The following is a 22,878-nucleotide window of genomic DNA, read 5'->3' as shown; positions in this document are numbered from 1 at the left end:
GAACTTGACCCCACGAAGTCTCAGCTTCCGCCTCGCGCCTTGTCCAGCTCCTCGCCCGCAGCCTGGTCCCAGTCGTCATCCAACTGCCGACGATGCTCTGCCGCCGCCAAGCCCGTCGTGACTATCAGGTCCAGGTCCAGGTCCGCAAGCTTCGTCGCGTGCAGCTCGAAGCCGGGTCCCCACCCGGGCTTGTGCCCCGGACTACTCCGGCCGCTCTTCTCGTCTTCCCCGCCCCCGCCCCCACCGCCGGCGGCTGCGGCGGTATTAACGTGGCTGGCCACGTGCATTCTCGGACGGAAATGGGCCTGGATTTTGCCGTTGAAGTCGACGAGCCGCATGCCCCTGCCCTTCTTGTTCTGCTCCCAGCGCATCTCGCCGGCGCCCAGGAAGCGGAACCCGAGCGTGCTTGACAGGGGGTGTTTGCGGGCCATTTTGAAGGCGACGCCACGGACGGTGAGGTCGATTCGAGGTGGTATCGTGCGAAGCTTAACGGCGCCGATGGGTCGGTGCTCGGTGGAGATGGCGTCGCATTTTATTCTCCGAATCTCCATCTTTGTCATTTTGGAGTTGTGGCTGATGCTGTAGAGCGGGGTTATATCACTCCGTTTTGCGAGATTGACTATGATGGCATCTTCTGCATGGTCCCGGTCGAGCAGGAGGAAGTGCTGAGGCTCTGTCGTCGGTTCCATTGCTCTCCTTCGGCAACCAATTGTCTTTGACGTTCAACAACTTGATGTTCCAGGCATGATCGATAGTCCAGCGGGGAAGTTCTTTGTCACGCGCGAGGGGAAGATGGGGAGCTTTAATTTTCCCCGGCATGTAGTCAAACGCCCGCGGAATCACAGCTTTCATGTTCAGTGACGTACGCCAGCGAGGTGTTCTGCGCCCCAGAAGCTTAGTTGTAAGTGGCTCGGCGATTCACTCAGCCCCTTCAAGAATCCTCTAGACCGAAGACGGGACGACGCGAGCCATACGAGACGGTTCATCTAGGGTGTTGCGGCTCAATGGTGAGACGGACCAGCGAATTAATGTCTATTTGCCTGCTTGCCATCCCAACGGAGAAAAGACCCTTGGCGCATCTTCTTTTCCCCGAATGGTTGAGCAGTAAGGTTTATCGATGACGTGGAATTGGGATAGCTTGTTTTCTTCGCACATAAGCTAGTGAAACAACAAGGACACCCCAACTGCGACGCTCAGACACTTTCAAGCTCCGGGCGGGGTGATCGGAGGCGGAGGTTGACGGGGCCGCTTGGCCAGGGATCAGCCGACTTGTTGGGGTCCGGAGCGGGGATTAGATGCAGGACGGAGCCAAACGACCGGAGATCAGTTTTGTCTTCGTGGTCTTATCTTTACACAGTAGACCTTCAAAATTTCAACCCTCCGTGGTTGAGTTGAGTTGATGTATGGTGAAAGCTTGTTCTCCCTTTCATCAGGACTTCGATGCTCTGCATGGAGCACTACAGGATCTAAATAATAGTTTTCAACTGTAAGTTTCCGTCCTTTGGAACACCTCCAGGTTGCGGAGACCATATGCGCCGGCACCCGCTTTCTGGGGGAGCTCTCTGCCGTTACTTCATTGGAAACGCCCTCGTCTGTATCCGACATGATCACTTCAGTTGAGGAATGTTCTGCTTCATCAGAAACTTCATCTACTATGCCGGGGATATTGCCTCCCTCTACTGAAGACTCCTCTACTTCGTCAGAGATTCCATCGACTACATCGGAGGTTTCAGCTATCCTGACGGAAACTTCATCTACTGCGGCCGAAACCTCCCCTTCTTCATCAAATATCTCAAACACCTTGTCGGAAACTCCAGCAGCCACACCGGAAGCCGTGACTCCCTCACCGGAATCCTCACAGATCTCATCCGAAGTTTCGCCTACCTTATTTGAGGCATTCCCATCATCCGAAATATCGTCAATCTTGTCCGTGACTACAGTATCGTAAATGTCATCTGCCTCGACCTCGTCCCCTGAATTGAAATATCCTCCACCGTATCTGAAGAGCATACTTCGTCGGACTTCTCTTCATCTGAGGTATCCCCAACTATGGAATTCTCTGACGAAAAAACCGTCTTCTGTGGAATTGTCTACCGTAGAATCGACTACCGTGGCTTCCGTTATACACCTGAGTTAGCATCTACTCCGTTTAATGACATTTTCACATCGACATCCTCGAACATCTCTGACTTGCCCTCTACTCTACCATTTTCCTCAGATGAAACATTGATATCTACAACAGACCCATCGACGACTACAGACTTATCAACATTGTCAACGGATTCCTCGTCTTCACCCACAGTGCCGCTTGATGACCTAGAGACCTTTTCTTCCTCGACAATTTCGATAATAGCTACCTCGACGTCGTTCATTTCGTCCGAAACACCGTCACCAAGTCTCACTTCAGATTCACAATCAGAAGGATCAATTCCAGCTTCGAGTGATAGCTCCCTTCTCCTCTCCACGGACATCGATTCAACAAGCTTCAGTAATACGATCACTGGTACAATCACCTCGTCTCTGTTGCCATAATCAAACGCGCCTTCGTCGTCGACGGACGTGCTATCATTCACCAGTCCTGCTACCTCCATGCCAACCCCGACCACTGAAGCCGATGCATCGTCAAGCATAACGGAGTCAGTTAACGAACAATCCCTAATTACGCCAGCGAGCAGCACTCTAGCCATATCAAGCACTGACGCGATCGATTCAACGTCTGCGAGTCCTACTACGTCTTCTGTCAGATTTCCCACCTTTGGCACGACTTTACTTTTTTCAAACACAAGCAGCCCCTCAATCGAGTCATCGACGCCGACTACTCCCTCTCAATCGACGGCTCCTTCCCTGACGAGCCAATGACGAGGGTCAAGAACTTGATATTTTCAACATCTCTTTCATTTTCACTATTATACCTGTACCTAGAGTGTCTACAGTCTAGGTCCTTATTTCCCACGAAGTTGATAAGAGCGATAGTAAATGTATTTACGTTGAAAATATCAAAACCTGTATCCGACCTCGACATTTAGAAAATGTGTCAGCTTCTACTCAACTACGTTGGATATCGAAAATGTGTTTATGAGGCGTTTCATTTTGCTGGTGGGTGAGTTTCAGTTTGGGACCTGAACTTATCTCAGAAACAGAAATGAAAATTTGAAAGCCCTGACACTTACAAGTTAAGTTGTATGAGAATTCGACATGATCAAAACCGAATGATCAGTGGTTTGGATATCATACTGCTCGTTCTGCTGAGCTTTTCGATTACATAATCCGGTTCCTGAGCGATGACGATGCTGAGGTGGGGCGGGGGACGAAGCCAATTTGAGTCCAAACGTCAGGAGCTCCTGCACCCAACTGAAGCAGGTGCCCGTGCTCCTGCTCCTGCTGCTCCTGCTGCTACCCGTTTGTGTTGTCAGCAGTGACCGCGGGCAGCTAGCTCTCTGTAACCTCCAGTGTCGTCAGTTCACCTAAAATCTCCAAACAATCACCACGTCACGATACCTTCGGTGAGCACGGCTTACCTTTGTTCACAGCACAACCTTGTCTGGCGACTATTCCAAGTATCCCTGCGACACATGAGCTCGCCAAAGAAACCACGCCCACCCCCGCCTCCTCAAAGAAGCGCCATGAATTGAGCCAAGCCGTTCCCTCACGATGCCTCCGCCCGAATCTCGCCCCCTCCTCCTCTCCCAGAACCGCAAGCTTCGTCACCTCCGCGGTATCTATCTCCGAAATCTCAGCTTCGTCCGACCCCGTGGCCGTACCATCGACGACACCCTTCTAAATGCGACGCCCGCCAAGATCGAAGCTCTTCGCGATACCCCTCATCTCCACCATGCTCTCTCGAGCGACAACATCCGTCCCAAGGCGCCACGGCGCAGGAGCACCGCCCTCGCCCAGGCCAGTCCTCTGACGAGGCAGCGCATGCTGCAATTGACTGTCGACGGTAGAGCTGCCGACGTGTTCTTTTCCCTGCACTGCGAGGACGAGGAGGAGCCAGTCTACATCTCCGAGCTGAAGGAGCACGCGACTGTGAGCAGCTCCGGAACCACGCCTACTTGGTCAAGCTAACCTGATAACGCAGAACTTCAACTTTCAATTCTTCGATCTCAACCACCACGGAGCCTCTGTGACCAGAGCACCAGTCTTTACGATAAAGATTTGGGCCAAGCGAACCTCGTGGACGTTGCTTCTCGAAGATATTATCGACCTCCGAAGTCTACACTTCATCGGCAGCCTTCAGAACCACAAATTCCCTCCCAATGCCCTTATCTTTCACCTGGCCGACGGCGTGTACTCGTTGGATGTCTTGGGAAAGCCGGCGCATCCCAAAGACCTGCCGCCGCTCCATACGTCTTCCTACAATGCCCTCATGAAGCTCGCGACGCTCGACAACTCCATCCAGGATGCTATTGCCACTCAGGAACAGATCACCTCCCAGATTAACGATATACTCGAAACAATACCCCACGATGAGGCTCCCGCGGCCGAAGAGAAGGTGAAATTGGCGCGCAAATACGTGGCGGCAGAGCAGCGTGCCCTCAAAGCGTCCGAGAAGCGTCGCGAAGAGCTGCGGGAGTCGCTAAAGGCGCGCAGAGAAGCCATTGCCAACGGGCGTTCCCTCCAGGACAAGGCAGAGAAGGACGTGGCCAACGCGACGGAGCACCTTGCCGCCTCCAAGGCCCTGCTGTCTGACACCCAAGGCCAGATACGCGGGCAGCGACGTCGCATATGCTCCGACCTGGCACACATCTATCAGATCCTTCCAACCACCTCCGGCGGTCCTCTCAACTTTCAAGTCGCGGGCTTGCCGCTCCCTAATTCAGAGTACGACACATCTGCGTCCCGGGGCGCGGATGACGATCTTTTGTCCGCCGCCCTTGGCTACGTTGCAAGCCTCACAGACCACTTGCAGTACTACCTCTGCGTCCCTCTGCCGTATCCCATCACACCCTTCGCCTCGCGCTCCTCCATCCGAGACGACATCTCCCTCCTGACCGACCTCAACTCCGCCCAAGCCGCCCGACAGCGCGACTTCCCACTCTACATCCCGCGCGGAGGGTCAACAGCTGCACACTACCGTTTCGACTACGGCTGGTTCCTCCTCAACAAGAACATCGAAGCCCTCTGCGCCAGCCAGGGCCTCAAAGTCCCAGACATACGCCAGACGCTGCCCAACCTCAAATACCTCCTCTACGTCTGCAGCGCCGGCACCGACGAGCTCCCCGGCCGCAAAGTCGGCGGTGTCCGTGGCCTCTGGGCGGGCCGCTTTTCAAGACGCACGGCGTCCTCTGTCAGGGAAGGCGACGGGGACACGAGCAGCATTGGCGACGGGAGTCGCCGCGGTAGCAACGACAGCGAGTACCTCAGCCGCCAACGCGACGAGCTTCGGAAGGCACTGGCTGCGAGGGATGACGCCGCCTCGCCGGAGCTTCCCTCTTTTTCACCTGCAGGTCTGCCGTTTGATGAGGGACAGATGAAATTGTCACTTCGTACCAAGGGTCTGAGAGAAAACGTTGGGACTTGAAATGATGGAGGAAACCAAAAGTTACAACACCAGAACAGAAAGGAGGGTGGGATAATTACGTAGTTTCAATTGTCGAGATACCCGGCGACGTTCGCCTTAATAATATGTTTAATACTCGTACATGGCCCTCTTCTACGTCTGCGGCAAATCATCTTCTTTCATCGTCCCGTTTCCAAAGATGGGACCCCGACGCCAGTGCTCCGAAACGCACATCGCTGTAGCTCTGAAAATACCTCGCTAAACACACCATCGTACAGTATCTTCACATGACTTCCTACAAAGAGCGAAAAGCTCGCAGATCGACGCGCCACTAGCGCTCCGTCGGGACGAATTTGACGCTCTTCCGCCTCTCCCTCTCGCCCTGCCTCGTCCCGGGGCTCGAGCTCAAAATGCCGGCGCCAGGCGGGCCCCCCGCCAACGCCTCGCGCACACTCTCGACGGCCCGGCTCTGCGGCACATCGTCCTTGTCTCCGCGCACGTTGGGCTGGATCACGGGGCTCTGCGGTTTACTCCCGGCCACGCTGCCTCCGCCCCCACCTCCGACGCCGCCTAGCCGCGCCTTCTCGACGGCCGCGCGACCAACCTCGTCCGCGCGCGCAGCGGACTTTTCGTCGCCCCATTTTCCGGGGAGGCAGGCGTGGCCGCAGCCGTCGAGGGGGCAGCAGCCGTCGCTGAGCTCGTAGCGGATGCTACCGTCGTCCGAGGGCGCGTGCCAGGACTGGAGGCATGTGGCATGGCCGCCGTGGGCGCAGCCGGGGCAGTACCACCACGTGCTCATGACGGGATCCTGCTGCTTCTGGGGGGAGACGCCGCCGGGGATGGGGAGGACGGTGGCGGTGGTCTCGCGGTGGCCGCAGACGGCGCAGGGGGCCATGGCGACGCGGCAGCGCTCGCATTTCCAGAGGGCCTTGGAGCCGAGCTTGGGGTCGAGTTCGCGGGGCTTGCGGCACGAGGGGCAGATGAAGCCGCCTTTGACGCCCTGCTGGGCGGTGCCGAAGATGGAGGTGTAGTTTGCGCCCCAGTCCGGTATGCCTTCGGGCCAGCCCCGGACGCAGAGTTTGCGGAGGAGGGCTGCTTCGATGAAGAGCTGCATGCCCATGAGGCGGGAGTGGTGTTGGCGGAGGATCGCGGTTGCGCGGAAGGGGTCGATGACGGAGTCTGGCATGAGAGGCTTGAGGAGGAGAACCATTGCCGACGCGTTCAGGGCTGATGTGCGGGTTTCGAAGTCGAGCGCGCGGGTGAGGAGTGTGTAGGGGTTGAGGGGCGGTGAGGTTTCGGGGGTTTCTTTGGAGGGGAGAGGGTGCGGATACGAAGGGTCCTCTGGCCAGGGGAGGTAGTCAGATTCGAGGATCGACGGGGTCGGGTCGTGTTGGAGAGTTGAATTAGGTTTTGGCGGGGTTGAAGAAGATACACCGACATGGAGAGGGGCGAGGTCCTCATATGTTGGTGGGAGGGAGTTGACTTGGGATTGTGATAGGTCGTCAGTAGCGGTGTCGGATGCCAGCGTGGTCTGGGAGATCATGAATATCTCCTCTGGCGAGTCTTTCGGCGTGCTCTCTACAGGCGCATTTAGCTCTGTCAACGCGCCATGTTCTGGTGAGTCCTCAATCTCCTTGCCACGGATACGACTTTCATATTCGCCCTGCTCGTCAACAGTCTGCTTCTGCATTTGCACAGGGTAGCTCGTGATAGATCTAGCTGAGACGCCCCCCTCAGAGGACGACGCGAGCCCCGATGTCTGCCTGCTACTCTCAGACATGGAGAACATCTGGGCAAAGCTGTCGTCTGAGTTGTGCCTCAGGGCGGTTCGGCGGCTATTTGGGGTGCGGGGGCCGTAGTCCAAGGGCATTTGCTCCTTTTGTTTTGGCTCGGGCACATCTATGGCTTGAGCGAGGGCGTCAGTATCATAAAAGTCGTATCCATCTGTGCTAGAGACCTGTGTCTGGTCGCTGTGATGGCTTGTGACAGACAAAGGGACCGAATCCAGTCGCCTGCGAGGACTGTTGTTGAACGTACTGTGAGCAGCAGGGGGCAAAGCAAAGCCATCCGACTCCATGACGGGCGGTAGACGTGAATCCGATCGAGACGCCCCCTGTTCTGCGTTCTCTTCATTAATGGCCCGGGCGATGGGCGTAGTGACGTTGGATGTACTCTCGATTTCCTCAGACAGCAACGATCGTGGGCCCAGCGACCTGCTATCAACGGTATTTGAGATGACAGCACTGGAGGGCCGTCTGGGCGTGTCCTCGCCATTCATCTCCACGACGACGCCTAACGATCTTGGGACCTTGACCTTTGGGATATCTTTGATCTTTGGCAGGGATGGCCTCTTCTGGAAATGGCCCAGTCGAAGCTGGAGATGATACTCCGCCCTTCTGTTCAATAATAGGTTGACTGAGTATGCGAGGATTCTCCAAGTTTGTGCAAGACGGAATTGGTTGACTTGCTCTGCTGCACGGGCATAATGCTCCATGATGGAGGAGACCCTACTCGCCAAAGACTTCCCCCCCGTAACGTAAGGAAGCTCCTGCTCAATGGTCTCCAGGTAGTAACTCGAGAGAAACTGGTACACGTCAACTCTGGCTGCTGCCGGAATGTGACCGACGGCCATTGACTGCTGTGTCTTGTAGGTGCCCGTGACTTTGATCGCTGCTTCCAAGCCCAGGATCGCGTCGTCGCCCAGGCTTGGACCCGAGGGCGGCGTGGTACTTAGGACAGGAATTGACCTGAGGCTGTGTCTTCGCTTCCTGCCTATCCTTCGTCGAGGACCCAGAAAGCTTCCGACGACATCCTCTTCCGAGTCGCTGCGACTGATGCTGAGCATGGGAGTGGTAGGACTCGAACTATAGGAAGTTCTCGGTGGCACAATGCTCTGCTGTTGATGGTGGATGACTGGTGGTCGAGGGCGATGATGTGGTCGCTCGTCGAGAAACATGACCGCATCGCCTCGCGCAGACAAAGCCATGCTGGATACGGACTGTCGGTCCAGCACCTTGGGGGCGAATGCGACGTCGCATTGGTTGAATAATCCATCATTACCGACAGTCCACAGGAGATCTTGATTCTGCCACAGTAGGCATGATGGCGAGTAATCAAAGCGATCGATTTCCTTGTACGGCATTGAGGGTCTCGCTAGGTCCCAGATGTGAACGCTGCTGATTCCGTATCGCTTGTGGCTGCCGTCATCATATGACACAGCGACTTGAGCGGCGCGTTTTCCTTGGGCGCTCGCAGACCAGAGACCAGGTCTCCAGGCCACGGCAGACACAGGCGCAGGGGTATAAATGAGCCAGCGCGGCTTTTGTCTCTTGTCTGCGTTCTTGGACATGTCCCAGACGGTGCATTTGCTGTCCCAGCCGCCGCTGATCAGATGGTTGCCGTCGGGATGCCAGGATATCGAGGTGCAGGCCTTGTCGTGTGCAGGAATCTTGAGCAGAGGCTGCGCGATCTTGCGCACATCCCACTTCAGAACCACACCAGACTCTGTTCCACAGGCGAAATAGAAGCCGTCCTTGGGCGACCACTTGACCTGGCGAACACCGTCTGCATTGCACTTGTAGGCGCCTCTGGGACTGTAGGTGAAGCCGCCCGAGCGACTCTGGACCGGGGCGCGAATGTCGAAATACCGCACCATTCCATCCTGGCTCCCCGATAGTAAAGTCGTCCGGCGATGTGGATTAATGTCCAGCGAGTTCACCTGACGTGAATCCTCCCTCGTCTGGACAAACTCCAGGGGAGTGCCGCCCGTCGCAATTCGCGCCAGATCGTAGGAAAAGATATTGCCGTTCGCGCAAGCTGTGAATATCGTGGAATCGCCATGCCATTTTACGTCTCGTATCGAAAGCTGGTCGGCCATCAGGGAGCTCGAAGCACCTTTGCTCGAGGCCGACTGGGCCGTGATGGCGCCGCGGACATCGACGCCCTCGCTAATGGACAGGCCGTCCAAGACGACGGTCTTGAGAACATGTCGGCCGGCGATAATGGCAGTCCGATGGTCGGGAGAGGTATCGAGGCATAGGATGGGCACGCCGGCGGAGTAGACGGCGTTCTGGGAGGCGCTGGGGCGGTAGGAGGTCTGGAACTGAGGCGCGCTGGTGATGCCGATGGTGTGGCTCGTGTCGGTGCTGCTGTCGGCAGTGACTTTGCCGAGGAGTTTGCGCATGATCTTGTTTTCGCGGCTATACATGAAGCTCGAGCTCGCACGGCGCCATGGGCATGGCGGTGGTGTCGCGATCGGGGGACGAGGGAGGCGGCTTGCGACCGTCGACGATGCTTCGTTGCGTGGGGTGGAAACGAAGCTGCGATTGACCAGTGATGAAGGTACCTCAAGGCAACCCAATGGCCCTAGGCTGGCAGCGACAGGCGATAAGAGATAGCCGCTGCTCGGCCGATAAGGTGTTGATAAGCAGCCCGACTACGATAGGCGAGCTCTTTTAAAGTTCAGTTGGTGGGGTACCTGAACAGCGCCCAGGTGGTGCTCCCGGCCGGCACGATGCAGTTAACCTTAGGTACCCCCTTCCCTGCTAACCTGACGGAGGGTACGCCTCGGCCCCACTTATAAGCGGTGTAATATTTATCCGTAGAAAGAGGGGTATATTAGTTTACCTACTACTACCCTATTTTAAAGGTATATTTAGTAGTTTCTACCTATTTACTACTTAATTTACCTAAAATAATTTTTTACTATATAGCTTTATATACTAAATCCTAGAATAATCTAAGACTAATTATAGTTAATTCTACTTAAATTAAAAAAATAGTATTTAATTTTAAATTAATCTATCTAAGTTAGTATATTAATAATAAAGATAATAAATTTAAGTAGCTATTTTAATAAGTTATAAGTATATATAATAATTTTAAAAATACTCCTCTATTTATTAATATTCCTAAAGAGGAGATCTAGTAATTAGAAGCTATAAAGTAAGTTTATAACTTCTTAGTTAAACCTTATAATTAATAGATAATTATATCCTTTAGATAAATAAGTAAAATACTAAAGCTATATAATCTATAATTAATCTCTAATTTTATAAGTAACTTATTTAGAATTAATCCTCTATTTAACTATACTTACTATAAAAGATATTATATTTATTATTAATATCCCTACTTACCTAAATATATCTTTTAATAGGTATCTATATATAATTTTAATAAAAAAACTTATAGATATTAAAATTAAGAAACCTTAAGATAAAATAGGTTTATTTTAGATTACTCTATATTTAGTCTTTATACTAACTTAATAGGTTTAATTCTATTATAAGTTAAAGTAAGTAGAAAGTAATATATAATATACTTTCTTAAATATTTAAAATTATTATTAAGTTATTTATTAGTATATAAAGTATACTATTTATAAATATTTTAACTTTAAGTTCTTAGAACTATATAAGATTATTCCTAAAATAATCTAGGAATAAATATAAGAAGTATAGGAAAATACCTAAGTTTTTATATTATAATAATAGGTAATTACTTAAGCATATATAGCCTAAAACTCCTTTAAAGCTTAAATAAAGTTAATATATTAAGATTAAAACTTTATATATTAAGTATAATAGGTTATAATATTATAAGTATATTTAATCCTTAATTACTTTAAGATAAATAATAGCTTAAACTATCTAAAATATAAATTATTAACTATAATTTATTATATAATATATAAACTAGTTAAGAATAAATTCTATAATATATATTATATCCTTAGTCTTTTCTAAATTTAATAGTTATATTACTGTTATTTAATAAATTATTTAGAACTTAAATTATTATTATCTAAATAATAATCTAAGCTATATAGTTTAAGATATTACTTAATATAAGAAGCTAAAATATAGTAAGTACTTTTAATTCTAGAGTAATTACAGAATACTCTCTAATAAATTAGGGATTAATTATAACTAAAAGTAAAAGTAAATAAAGAAGTACTCCTATAAAGTTAAGTTTTATTAGTTTATCCTATATAATATTATAAAATATTTATATATATTTCTAGTCTATAAGGGGCTTTATACTTACCTCTTACTATTAGTAAAGAAGATCTTATTAATAATCTATTAAAAGTTTATATAATCTATTAAGTCTATATATAATCTATATCTTACTTTTAGTATATTTATAGATTATACTTAATTTAAATAAAGATTAATTTTTACTAAATACTTATATAAATAGTTAATACTATTAAGATCTATATAATAAATTTAGAAAAAGTATATTACTTAAGATATACTTAAGCTTAAGTAATTAGGATAAGATTGCTATACTAATTAAGAGGGAAAACCTCTTCTACTACTTAATAGGCTTTTCTATACTTAGATTATAATACCTCTAAGAAATATTATATTATATTATAAGAGATAATTAAGTAAATTATTTCTAAAAATATTCTTAGTAAACTTTTAGTATATTCCTAGAGTAATTATAGATTACTTTATATATTAATAAGCTTTAATACTTATAGTATTTCTACTATAATATATCTAATTTATAGATAATAATTAGTTTTTAGTAAAGTTAAGCTAAGTTTTAGAAAACTATTAAGACTTTCTAGCTTAATATAAATTATAAGTATCTTTTTAGAAAGAATAAAAAAGAGATTATATTAAGCTACTATATATTAGATTTAGAGCGAAGTAAGTTTATTCTTAATATAATCTTAAAATAATCTAAGATTAATAGGGGTATAATAGGTATTCTACTTACTTATACTATAGTAAACTTTAAGGACCCTAAAATATATTACCTTTTCTTTAAATATTTATTCTAAATATTAAGAAGGAGAGTCCTATATATCTACTTTAGCTAGTACTATATACCTTTTAAGCTTTAACTTAGTTAATATTATTATAAGCTCCTTAGGATTATTATAGATATAGATATAAAGCTTTTTTAAGGTATATTAGAATATTCCTTAATTATACTTAGATTATACTTTATACTAATAATAAATAGGTTTTAAGACTTATATATAATATAAAATCTTATTACTTTATAAAAAGGGGAGGTAGGTTTATATAGAATATTTAGTTTAGTATTATAAAATCTACTTTTAATATAATATTTAAGATATTTTTAGAACTATATATAGTAAGGTATTAAGATTATTATTCTATATAATAATATCTCTTCTAACTTATTAGTTATATTAAGAATAAAATAATATAATAAATTAGTTACTATATAAGTAAGATTATACTTAGAGTAAGCTTTATTTAATCTTAGATTACTCTTAGCTTATTCTAATCTAAAGATTAAATACTAAGCTTAGTATAAAAACTAGAGGTATATCTACCTAAGTTTAAACCTAATCTAGTTAAAAAATATAAAAGTAAATTAAGATAAGTTAATATCTTATATAAATTATATTAAATCCCTCTACTACTTATTATATATATAGAGTAGCTAATAAAAGCTACTAATTATAATATAAGAAAAATAAGTAATTATTAATATAGTTTAAACTTAAAATAAATATAGTTTAATCTTAGTCTAAATATAGTTTAAATATAGTTTAAGTGTAGTTTAAATAAGATTTAAGTATAGCTTAAATATAGTTTAAGTCTAGTTTAAATATAGATTAAGTGTAGTTTATTTCTTATTTACTCTATAGATAGTTTATTTAATATTTAATTTTTAGTTCTTAAATCTAAAACCTCTATATATATAAAGAAAGTAATATTTTTAAGTAGTATAAAATATCCTTTATATATTATTAAACCTTAGTTTATATATAAGAGGCTTAAAAACTTATTTACTAAAGTATATATTATATTTAAGCTTAAATTAAGCTTAAATTAATATCTAATTATTCTTAAAGAAAAAGAAGTATTCTTAATACTCTAAGAGAAATAATATTTTCTAGTAATATCTTATACCTCCTTAATAAAGCTTAAGCTTCTAGCTTTTAAGTTTTTTAGTACTACTATTATTACTTCTAATAGTTCTTATAAGTAAATCCTTAGCTCTAATCCTATTAAGCTCTCTATTTATCTATTTAATAGTTAAATCTAATAATATTAAGTTATTAATCTTAATTTTATTTAATAGTAAACCTTTAGTTCTATTAAGTTATTAGTCTTCTTTATAAAGAAAAAGCTATATTTAATCTAAGTATATTCTTAGATTACTCTAAGTTTACTCTCTAATACTAATATATATCTCTAATTCTTTATAATAGTAGTCTATATATAATAGTTAATAGTAATAATAAAGGAGTAATACTTAATAGAATACTACTTAAGTACTTTAAAGCTTTAACTTAGTTATTCCTACTACTAAGGAGCTAATAAAACTCTAGGAGTTTATATAGTTATAGAAGGAGCTCTAAGAAATTAAAGTAGTATAGTTAAAGATATAGTTAGATCTAAGATTAATCTAAGAATAATATTTATAAGAACTCTTAAAGGATTAATTTATTCCCTATAAGCTATACTAAAAAGTAATTTAAGTATAAAAGTAGCTATTTAATACTAAAGCTTTACTTTAGTTTCTTATTACTAAAACTTAGATTAATCTAAATTTACTCCTTACTTTTATCTTTAACATCTTCCTTAACTATCTTATATAAGCCCTTAAGAAGATTAAAATAAAACTAATAGAAGTTAGTGTTTTTATAATAGCTAATTACTATTACTTTATAATAAAGGGTTACCTTACTATCTATAATAAGATAAGTAGCTTAGATAATATAATAGTTATCTTATTTTATAGGGGGGCACTTTATAGATAATTAGAGATTATTTAAGGTTTAATTAAAAAGTACTTATTATACTTAAACTTATAAATACTTTAATAATACTTCTTATTACTAAAAACTTACTACTTTATAACTATAAGGTTAACCTAAAGATAAATTAGTAATAACCTTAAAGATTAATCTAAATATAAATATACTTTTCTATTATCTTTAAAGATAATAAAGACCTTAAGGATTATATTAAGAGCAGCTATATAATAGTTAAAATACTCTTTAAGATTTATCCTAAATTAATTAAGGTTTTAGTAAACCTTTAAGCTAATATAAAAGTCTATATTTTTTATATCCTTAGTAAGAATAATAGGTCCTTTAGAGATATCTATAAAGTTATTATATTTATAGTAGTATCTTAATCTATAGAGGTTCTTACTAAGGATAAAGCTAAGCTTATACTAGCTAGGAATATAGATATTCTTAAACTTAGTTATATTAAAGCTAAAAAGGTACTATAATTAATCTTAGTTTACTCCTAAATTAGTATAAATATTAATATACCTAATAAGTAAAGAGTTATTAAGAGGGAAGAGAGAATAATTTTAAAGTAATCTTTATATAAGCTATAGAGACTATAACTAAGGATAAGTAGTATAAAAAAAGAAGAGAAAGTTATATAACATTTAAGATCTATAGATTTTATTTTTATATTAGTAGCCTTACTTTAGATAATTATATAATTAGTTTCTTTCTTTAAAAAGGCTTTCCCTCCCTCTATTTTTTCTTCTTTCTATCTCTCTTAATCTAACTTTAAGTATCCCTTAATCTTAGATTAATCTATACTTAAATTAAGCTTAAACTATACTTAAGCTAAGCTTAAGTATCACTTTTATTATACTTAATCTATATTTAATTATTAATTAATCCTCTATTATTATTTATTATACCTTAACTTATTAATTATTATAATAATAATACTTATAAAGAATATTATTAGTATTAAATATATCTACTAAATATACCTACTTTTAAAGTTAGTAATAAAGTAGTAATTATATTTTTTAGTAATATATTCTACTATATTATATTATAAGCTAAGAAAAGAAAGATTATATACTTAGAAATAATAAAGCTTAATTAATATTTAATCTATAATTACTCTCTATACTAATTATAGTTTATAAAAGTATTAAGATCTAAATAACTAATAAAATTTAAATCTCTAGAAGTATATATTAAGAATATATAAACTCCTAATTAGTAAGAATACTAATAACCTTAGTATAGAATAATATATAGAAGCCTAAAGTATAATCTAAGAGTAATTATTAAATATTTTACTCCTAACCTAATATAATTAGAGATTTAAGCTGAGATTTAAGAGTAATACTTTAATCTATAGAAAGCTTATAAGCTATAATATACTATAAAAGCCTTAATTAATTAAAGTATATTCTAAAATTAATCTTAGAATAAATATAGTTAAACTATATATCTAAATTATAGTTAACTATAATATTATATACTAATAAAATAGCTAAAATCTTAATATAACTTTTTATTAAGTTTTTAATATAAGCTATAATTAAACCTAAGAAGAATATAACTACTATTAAGGTTATACTATAAAGTTAAAAGTATTTTAAGATTAACTTATAGAGAAGATAATTCTAGTAATAAATCTACTACTATATTTATTAATATAATAACTATCTTAAATAATAGCTTTAGTTTAAAAGTTTTAGAAACTATATTAAAGGATTTAAAATCTATATTAAGTAATATAAAGAGTAATCTTAATTTATAATATAAATCCTTAAATCTAAAAAGAGGTTAAAATACTTTAAAATTAATCCTAAATAAAAGGTAATCTATAAATAGAGCTACCTCTAAATCTTTAAAGATTACTTATAAATCCTTCTCTAAATAAAGTAACTTATATCTCTTTTTAAAAAAAGAGTTAGAAAACTTAAGTTCTAAAAATAATAAAGAACTAAACTTACTATAAGATAGAAATACTCTAAGATTACTCTAAGAAGAAGTAGAAGATAAACTTTAATATAAGAGTATTTTACCTCTCTTAGTAGTTCTAATAACTATTCTATAGAAAAGTGCTTCTATTTACTTTAAGTAAGCTAAAATAAAAGTAATAATAAGTTTTAGCTTAATTTATAGTAGGATTTATAGATTAAGTAAAAGTATATATATATTTTTAAGGGGATTATTCTAAGATTAATTACTAATTAATTATAATATATCTACCTTAGTAGCAAAATAATAGATATTTAGTTTAAGCTAGGTTTATTAAATAAGTTATTTAGGATATAGAATAATTAATTAGTTAGTTTAGGTTTTAGTTAATCTAAGATTATTCTATATTTAAGTTTTTAAAATATTATATTATTAATAATATTTATTATTAGTATATAAATATAATATTTATATATATTTTATAATAAAAGAGAATATTATAATAAATAATTATAAATAATAATAATATTATATTAAAGAATATTAATTATATATTTAAACTAAATATTAGTTTATTTTATTAAGTTAAATTAGATTTATTAAGTATTATTTTTATTATATAAAAATAACTTATTTTATATAATATTAATAAAACTTTCTTAAGTTTTATAAAAATAAAAAAAATAATTTATATTTTTTTTTATTAATTTTATATTATAAAACTTAAAGTTTTAATATATTATATTAATTTTTAATATTAAATTATATATTTTTAAATAATATTTTATAAAAAATAAATATAATATATAATTAAGTAAATAATATAAATATTTAAGATTATAATTTTATAAACTAAAAACTATTAATATTTAATTATATATATAAGTTTTATAATATAATAATTTTATATATATAATAAGTTTTTAATTAATTAAAAACAGTTTTTATAATTAAATTTAAATTAATATTTATATAATTAAATAATATATAAATTTATTAAATATATATTTTTATATTATATAGATTTATTAATAATAATAATATAAATAATAATAATAATAATATTAATATAAATATAAATAATAATAATAATTATAAATTATTATTTTATAAAGTTTATTTCTAATTAATTTATTTTATATAATAATAATTTTATTATAAATAAAGATATTATTATAATTAATAATATTTTTAAATATTTATATAATATAATTAATAATAATAATAATAATAATAATAATAATAATAATAATAATAATAATAATAATAATAATAATAATAATAATAATAATACTAATTAAAGATAATAAATATTAATAATAATAAACTACTAGCTTTATATTATAAAATTTAACTAATATTAACTATAAAAATTAAATTAATCCTCTTACCCTCTATTAATAACTTTTAAGTTATATAACTATAAATTTAGATATTATCTTTATTTCTATACTTCTCTATTAATCTTTTAGGATTTTAACTATTATAATAAACTTTAACTATCTTCTTCTAGCTATTTCTATCTCTATTAATCTCTTCTATTTCTTACTCTTCTAAGCTATACTTACTTTTTATATTATATTTAATTTATACTTATCTTTTATTATCTCTTTTACTATTTAGATATTTATACTATAAGCTTTACTAAATATAGTAACTTTAAAATTTCTATATTATTATATTATTTAGATAATATCTTCTACTTTATTATATAGTTTTAATAGTTTTATTACTATTAACTATATTTTTACTATTAGATTTACTTTTCTTAACTTATTAAGTTTTTAAGCTATTTTAGTTATTTTAAAGAAGTTTATAAAATAGTTATAAGTATTAAAATTATTATTAATAATTTTAATTATCTCTATATTAACTTTAAAGCTATATAACTTTAATATTTTATACTTATTAACTATTTTAAGTAAGTATTTCTAAATAAATTTAAATAAAGTCTTTTTATTAATATAAATAAAGTTATTATACTTAAAACCTTTAATTTTATTAACTTTAATTTTATAAATTAAATTATTTAGTATAGCTTTATTTAGTTTATATATAGTTATAATAAGGGGGAAAGATATTATAGTTATTATATATATAGGAGGATATAAAGAATAAACTTAAGGTTTTATTTAAATAGTTAAGTTTTTATACTATAGCTATAAGAACTTTTTTAGCTATATAAAGAGTTATACTATTAAGTTTATACTTTTAAATATAGGTTTAAGCTATTATTAAACTTTAGCTATATTATAGAATAATACTTTTATAATATTATAAATAATATACTTATAAATAATAATATTATAAATAATATTTTTATTAATATATTTTATTACTTTACTACTTATTTATTTATACTCTTCTATATAGCTAAGAATATATTAAATAAAGTATTAATAACTAGTTATATTAAGATTTATTTATTTACTTTATTAAGATTAAATATAAGTTAAAGTGTTATTATTAAGGTTTAATATTATAAAAAAAAGTATAGAGTAAACTATAATACTTACTTATATAGGTTAACTAAATTACTAATATATTAATAATAATAATAAATAATAATATTAATTAGAAAATATAAAATAATAATATTAATATTAAATACTTAAAATAAATAAAATTAATAATAATAATATTTTTTTATATTTCTTAAAATTAAGTTTTTATATTATTTTAATATATTTTTTTAATATATATTATATTAAATAATTTAAAATTTTTAATATTTTATATTAATATTTAATATTAAATTATATATTATTAAAAAGTATTTTATAAAAAAAAATATAAATTATAAATATAATATATAATTAAGTAAATAATATATATATAATATTATATAATAATTAAATAGAAATTATTAATTTTTTATTATATATATAAATCTTTTAAAAGAAAAATTTATTTTTTATAATAAATCTTTAATTAATTAAAAAGAAAAGTTTTTATAATTAAAATTAAATTAATAATTATATATTTAAATAATATATATATTTATTAAATATATATTATTATATTATATAAAGTTATTTTTAATATATATAAAATAAATAATAATATTTTAATTAATAATAATAAAATTATTAAAATTAATTTTATAAATAATATTTCTTATATATTATTAATTATTATATTAAAAAAACTTTTTAATTTAAAATAAATTTTATTTCTTTTATATAAAAATAATTAAATTTAAATTATATAGTTAAAAATAATTTAAATAAAAAATATAAAAACTTAAGAAATTAAATAAAACTAAAATAATATTTATTTATTAAATAATAAATAAATATATATTATAAAATTAAAAAAATAAAAATTAATAATATTTATAAATATAAAATAAAATAAATTATTTAAAGATTTAATTAATATATAAATATTAAATATTTAAAAACTTTTTTTTATTTATAAACTTAAAAGTTATAAATTTATAGTTATATTTATTATAAAAAAATTATAAATTTAATAATATATTAATTATATTAAGTTTATTATTATTAATATTATTATATAATAATTAAAAAAACTTTTAGTTATTAATTATAATTTTTATTTATTTAAAATAATAAATCTCTTAATTTTATATTATTTAATAATATATATAACTTTTAGTTATATAATTATTAATAACTTTTTAAATTTCTAATTATTTCTCTTAATTTTAATTATTTATATATATATATATATATAAATCTATTATTTTTAATTTTATTTTTATAATAATATAATTTATAATTATATAAATATTTAATTATTAATTATTAAATTATTAATTTATTTTTTATATATTATTTATATTATTAATATTATTATTATTATTATATTATTAAATAATTATTATATTATTAAATTATTATTATTATTAATAAATAATATCTTATATATTAGCTATTTAATATATTATTAACTTAAATAATTTAAATATTTTTTTATTTAATTAAATTTATTAATACTTTTAATATATATTATTTTATTTATAAATTAAATAATATAGTAAATTAATAAATTTAATAATAATTATATTATAATTAATAATAATCTTTTTATTTAATATAAAATATATTTATTAATTTTTATTAAATTTATATTTAAATTTAAATTATATTTATATTAATATTATTAAATATCTATTTAAAAAAAAGTTATTTTTTAAAATAATTAAAAATATATATAATATTTATATTAAAATTATTAAGTTTTATTATTTTTATAATAGTTTAATAAATAAAGTTTTTTAAAATAATATTATTAAGATTTTTATTTAATATAACTTTAATAAAATATTTTTAATTAAAAATAAAATATATATTAAATTTAAGAATTTTATTTAATATATAAATATTATTTTATATAGTAATATTTTATATTATATTTTTAAAATAAAATATATTTTATATAAATTATTTTAAATTTTATTATAAATTATAAAAAGAAATATATAAAGTTTTATATATATTTATATAATATAATAATATATATTTAGTAAACTTATATATTATTTAAATATATAAATATTAATTTAATTTTAACTATAAGAACTCCTTTTTTTTCTCTTTTAATTAGTTAAAAACTTATTATATATATAAATCTTTCTCTTAAAAAACCTATATATATAATAAAATACTAATAACTTTTAGTTAATAAAATTATAATATTAAGAATATATTATCTATTTTATTATATATTATATTTATAGTTTAAGTTTTCTTTTTATAAATAATTTCTTAATAATATATAGCTTAATATTAAATATTAATATAAAGTATTAAAACTTTAAACTTTTTAATATAAAGTTAATAAAAAAAGTATATTTTTAATTTATTTAATAAAATTTTATATATAATATAACTTTTTATATTTTTAGCTATAAAAACCTTTTATAGTAATTTTTTTAATTAAAAAGTTATTTTTATTTAATAATATTTATAATATTTTATTAAAAGGTTTAGTAAAATTATTATTAAATTATAAATATTTTAATAACTTTTTTTAGTTTTATTATAATTAATTTTATTATATATAATATTATTAACTTTATATTATATAATTAATATTATTATTATTTTATTAATTTATTTAACTAAAATATATATTTAATTTTATATATTTATTTATTTATTAATAAAAATATATAAAGTTTTTATATTATTATTTTTAATTAATATAAAATATAAATTAAATTACTTATATAATATTTCTAAAATTATATTTATATATAAAATAAATTTTATTATAGTTTATTTATAAAAAAACTATATTATAACTATAAATTTAATATAATAATTAAATATTATATATAATAATATAATATTATTTATTATTATAATATATTAAATTAAATTTATAATTATAAATATTTAACTTTTAAATATAAACTATTAATTATTAACTATAAAATATTAAATATTAATTATAAAATATTATATATAAGTTAATATATAAACTCTTATATAAGATTAATTATAGCTTAATCTTCTTTACTTAGTTACTTATTTTTACTTATTACTTATTTAATAAGAGTATTTTATATTAAGCTAATTATATAATACTATATAGACTTATAAAACTAAACCTAATCTTAGCTTCTTTTATACTTAAACTATACTTAAACCTCTCCTTTTCTTTATTTATACTATACTTAATCCCTACCCCTTCTATATTTAGTTTTAAATTAATCTTACTCCTTCTAAGATTAATTTTCACTTTTAAATATATTTTTATCCTCTTATATTCTTTCTTTATATTACTTTTAATTAAACTTAGATTAATCCTCCTCTTTATATTAACCTCTATAATATTAAGCTTCTAAACTACTATTAGTATTAGTTATACCTTTTTAACTCTTATAACTAAATTAATTATAGATTATCCTATATTTATAGAGTACTCCTCTTTTACTTAATACCTTAATAATATCCCTTAGTTTAATAAGATAGTAAGTTTATTCTTAATTTAATTATAGATTAATCCTTACTTATACTCTTAAGCTAATAGATAATAAGTAATCCCCCCTTATAACTACTTCTATTATACTTATATAATCTTAAGTAAAAGTATAATTATTAATTATTCCTATATAGTATATTTTTAGATTAATCTAAATATAAACTTACTAACTATTTCTTAAGCCTCTTAGTTTAGCTACTTTAACCTCTACTACTATATTAGTAATTAGTATAGCTTAATTCTATCCTCCTAAAGGGATATTATATTAAGCTATAGAATTAATATTAAGGGCTAATTTACTCTTAGTTTACTCTTAGATTATTCTTAATATAATTATAAAATACTTTAATAAGCTTTTTATTACTATAAAGAAGTTATATAATAACTTTATAACTCCTTATAGTTCCCTTAGCTTTATTATTCTTTATTTTATTAAATAGATTAATATAATATATAAAGCTACTATAAACTTAGATTAATCTTAGATTAAGCTAGCTACTTTTCTTAAAAAGTAAGATTAATCTAACTAGAAACTATCTCTTATTATTACTACTTCTAAGAAGTTTAGCTAGAAGACTTAGAGTAAAGCTACTATTAATTCTAAGATTAATCTAAGTTTAAAAAGTAAGAGTAAGAAAAGTAAAACTATTAAGTTATTTAAAATTATTATTCTTAGTTTTAAGTTTAATAATAAGGTCTTTAAATCTTAGAATAATCTTAAAAAGCT

The 22,878-nt window shown here is 32.6% G+C and overlaps 3 protein-coding genes across 3 annotated transcripts; 1 reads left to right on the top strand and 2 right to left on the bottom strand.

The window, feature by feature from the left end:
• Positions 1–20: 20 nt before the first annotated feature.
• On the bottom strand, positions 21–689 carry CGCS363_v010463 (uncharacterized protein; the record flags this gene model as incomplete). Its single annotated transcript, XM_036642312.1, has 1 exon — positions 21–689. The coding sequence occupies one exon, from the start codon at positions 687–689 to the stop codon at positions 21–23; it is 669 nt and encodes a 222-aa protein (XP_036492115.1).
• A 2,962-nt stretch (positions 690–3,651) lies between these two features.
• Positions 3,652–5,524, top strand: Uvrag (UV radiation resistance associated protein; the record flags this gene model as incomplete). Its single annotated transcript, XM_036642311.1, has 2 exons — positions 3,652–4,029; positions 4,082–5,524. The coding sequence occupies 2 exons, from the start codon at positions 3,652–3,654 to the stop codon at positions 5,522–5,524; spliced, it is 1,821 nt and encodes a 606-aa protein (XP_036492116.1).
• A 310-nt stretch (positions 5,525–5,834) lies between these two features.
• On the bottom strand, positions 5,835–9,686 carry CGCS363_v010461 (putative WD repeat-containing protein; the record flags this gene model as incomplete). The annotated part of the gene is made up of 1 exon (XM_036642310.1): positions 5,835–9,686. One exon carries the CDS (start codon positions 9,684–9,686, stop codon positions 5,835–5,837), a length of 3,852 nt encoding a protein of 1,283 aa, XP_036492113.1.
• Positions 9,687–22,878: the final 13,192 nt, after the last annotated feature.

The sequence above is a fragment of the Colletotrichum siamense genome (assembly GCF_013390195.1).
Source record: "Colletotrichum siamense strain Cg363 chromosome Unknown KSG_Cg363_contig07, whole genome shotgun sequence".
Classification (NCBI taxonomy): domain Eukaryota; kingdom Fungi; phylum Ascomycota; class Sordariomycetes; order Glomerellales; family Glomerellaceae; genus Colletotrichum; species Colletotrichum siamense.
Note: the sequence above shows the minus strand (reverse complement) of the source record. Positions and strands in the feature narration are given on the sequence as shown.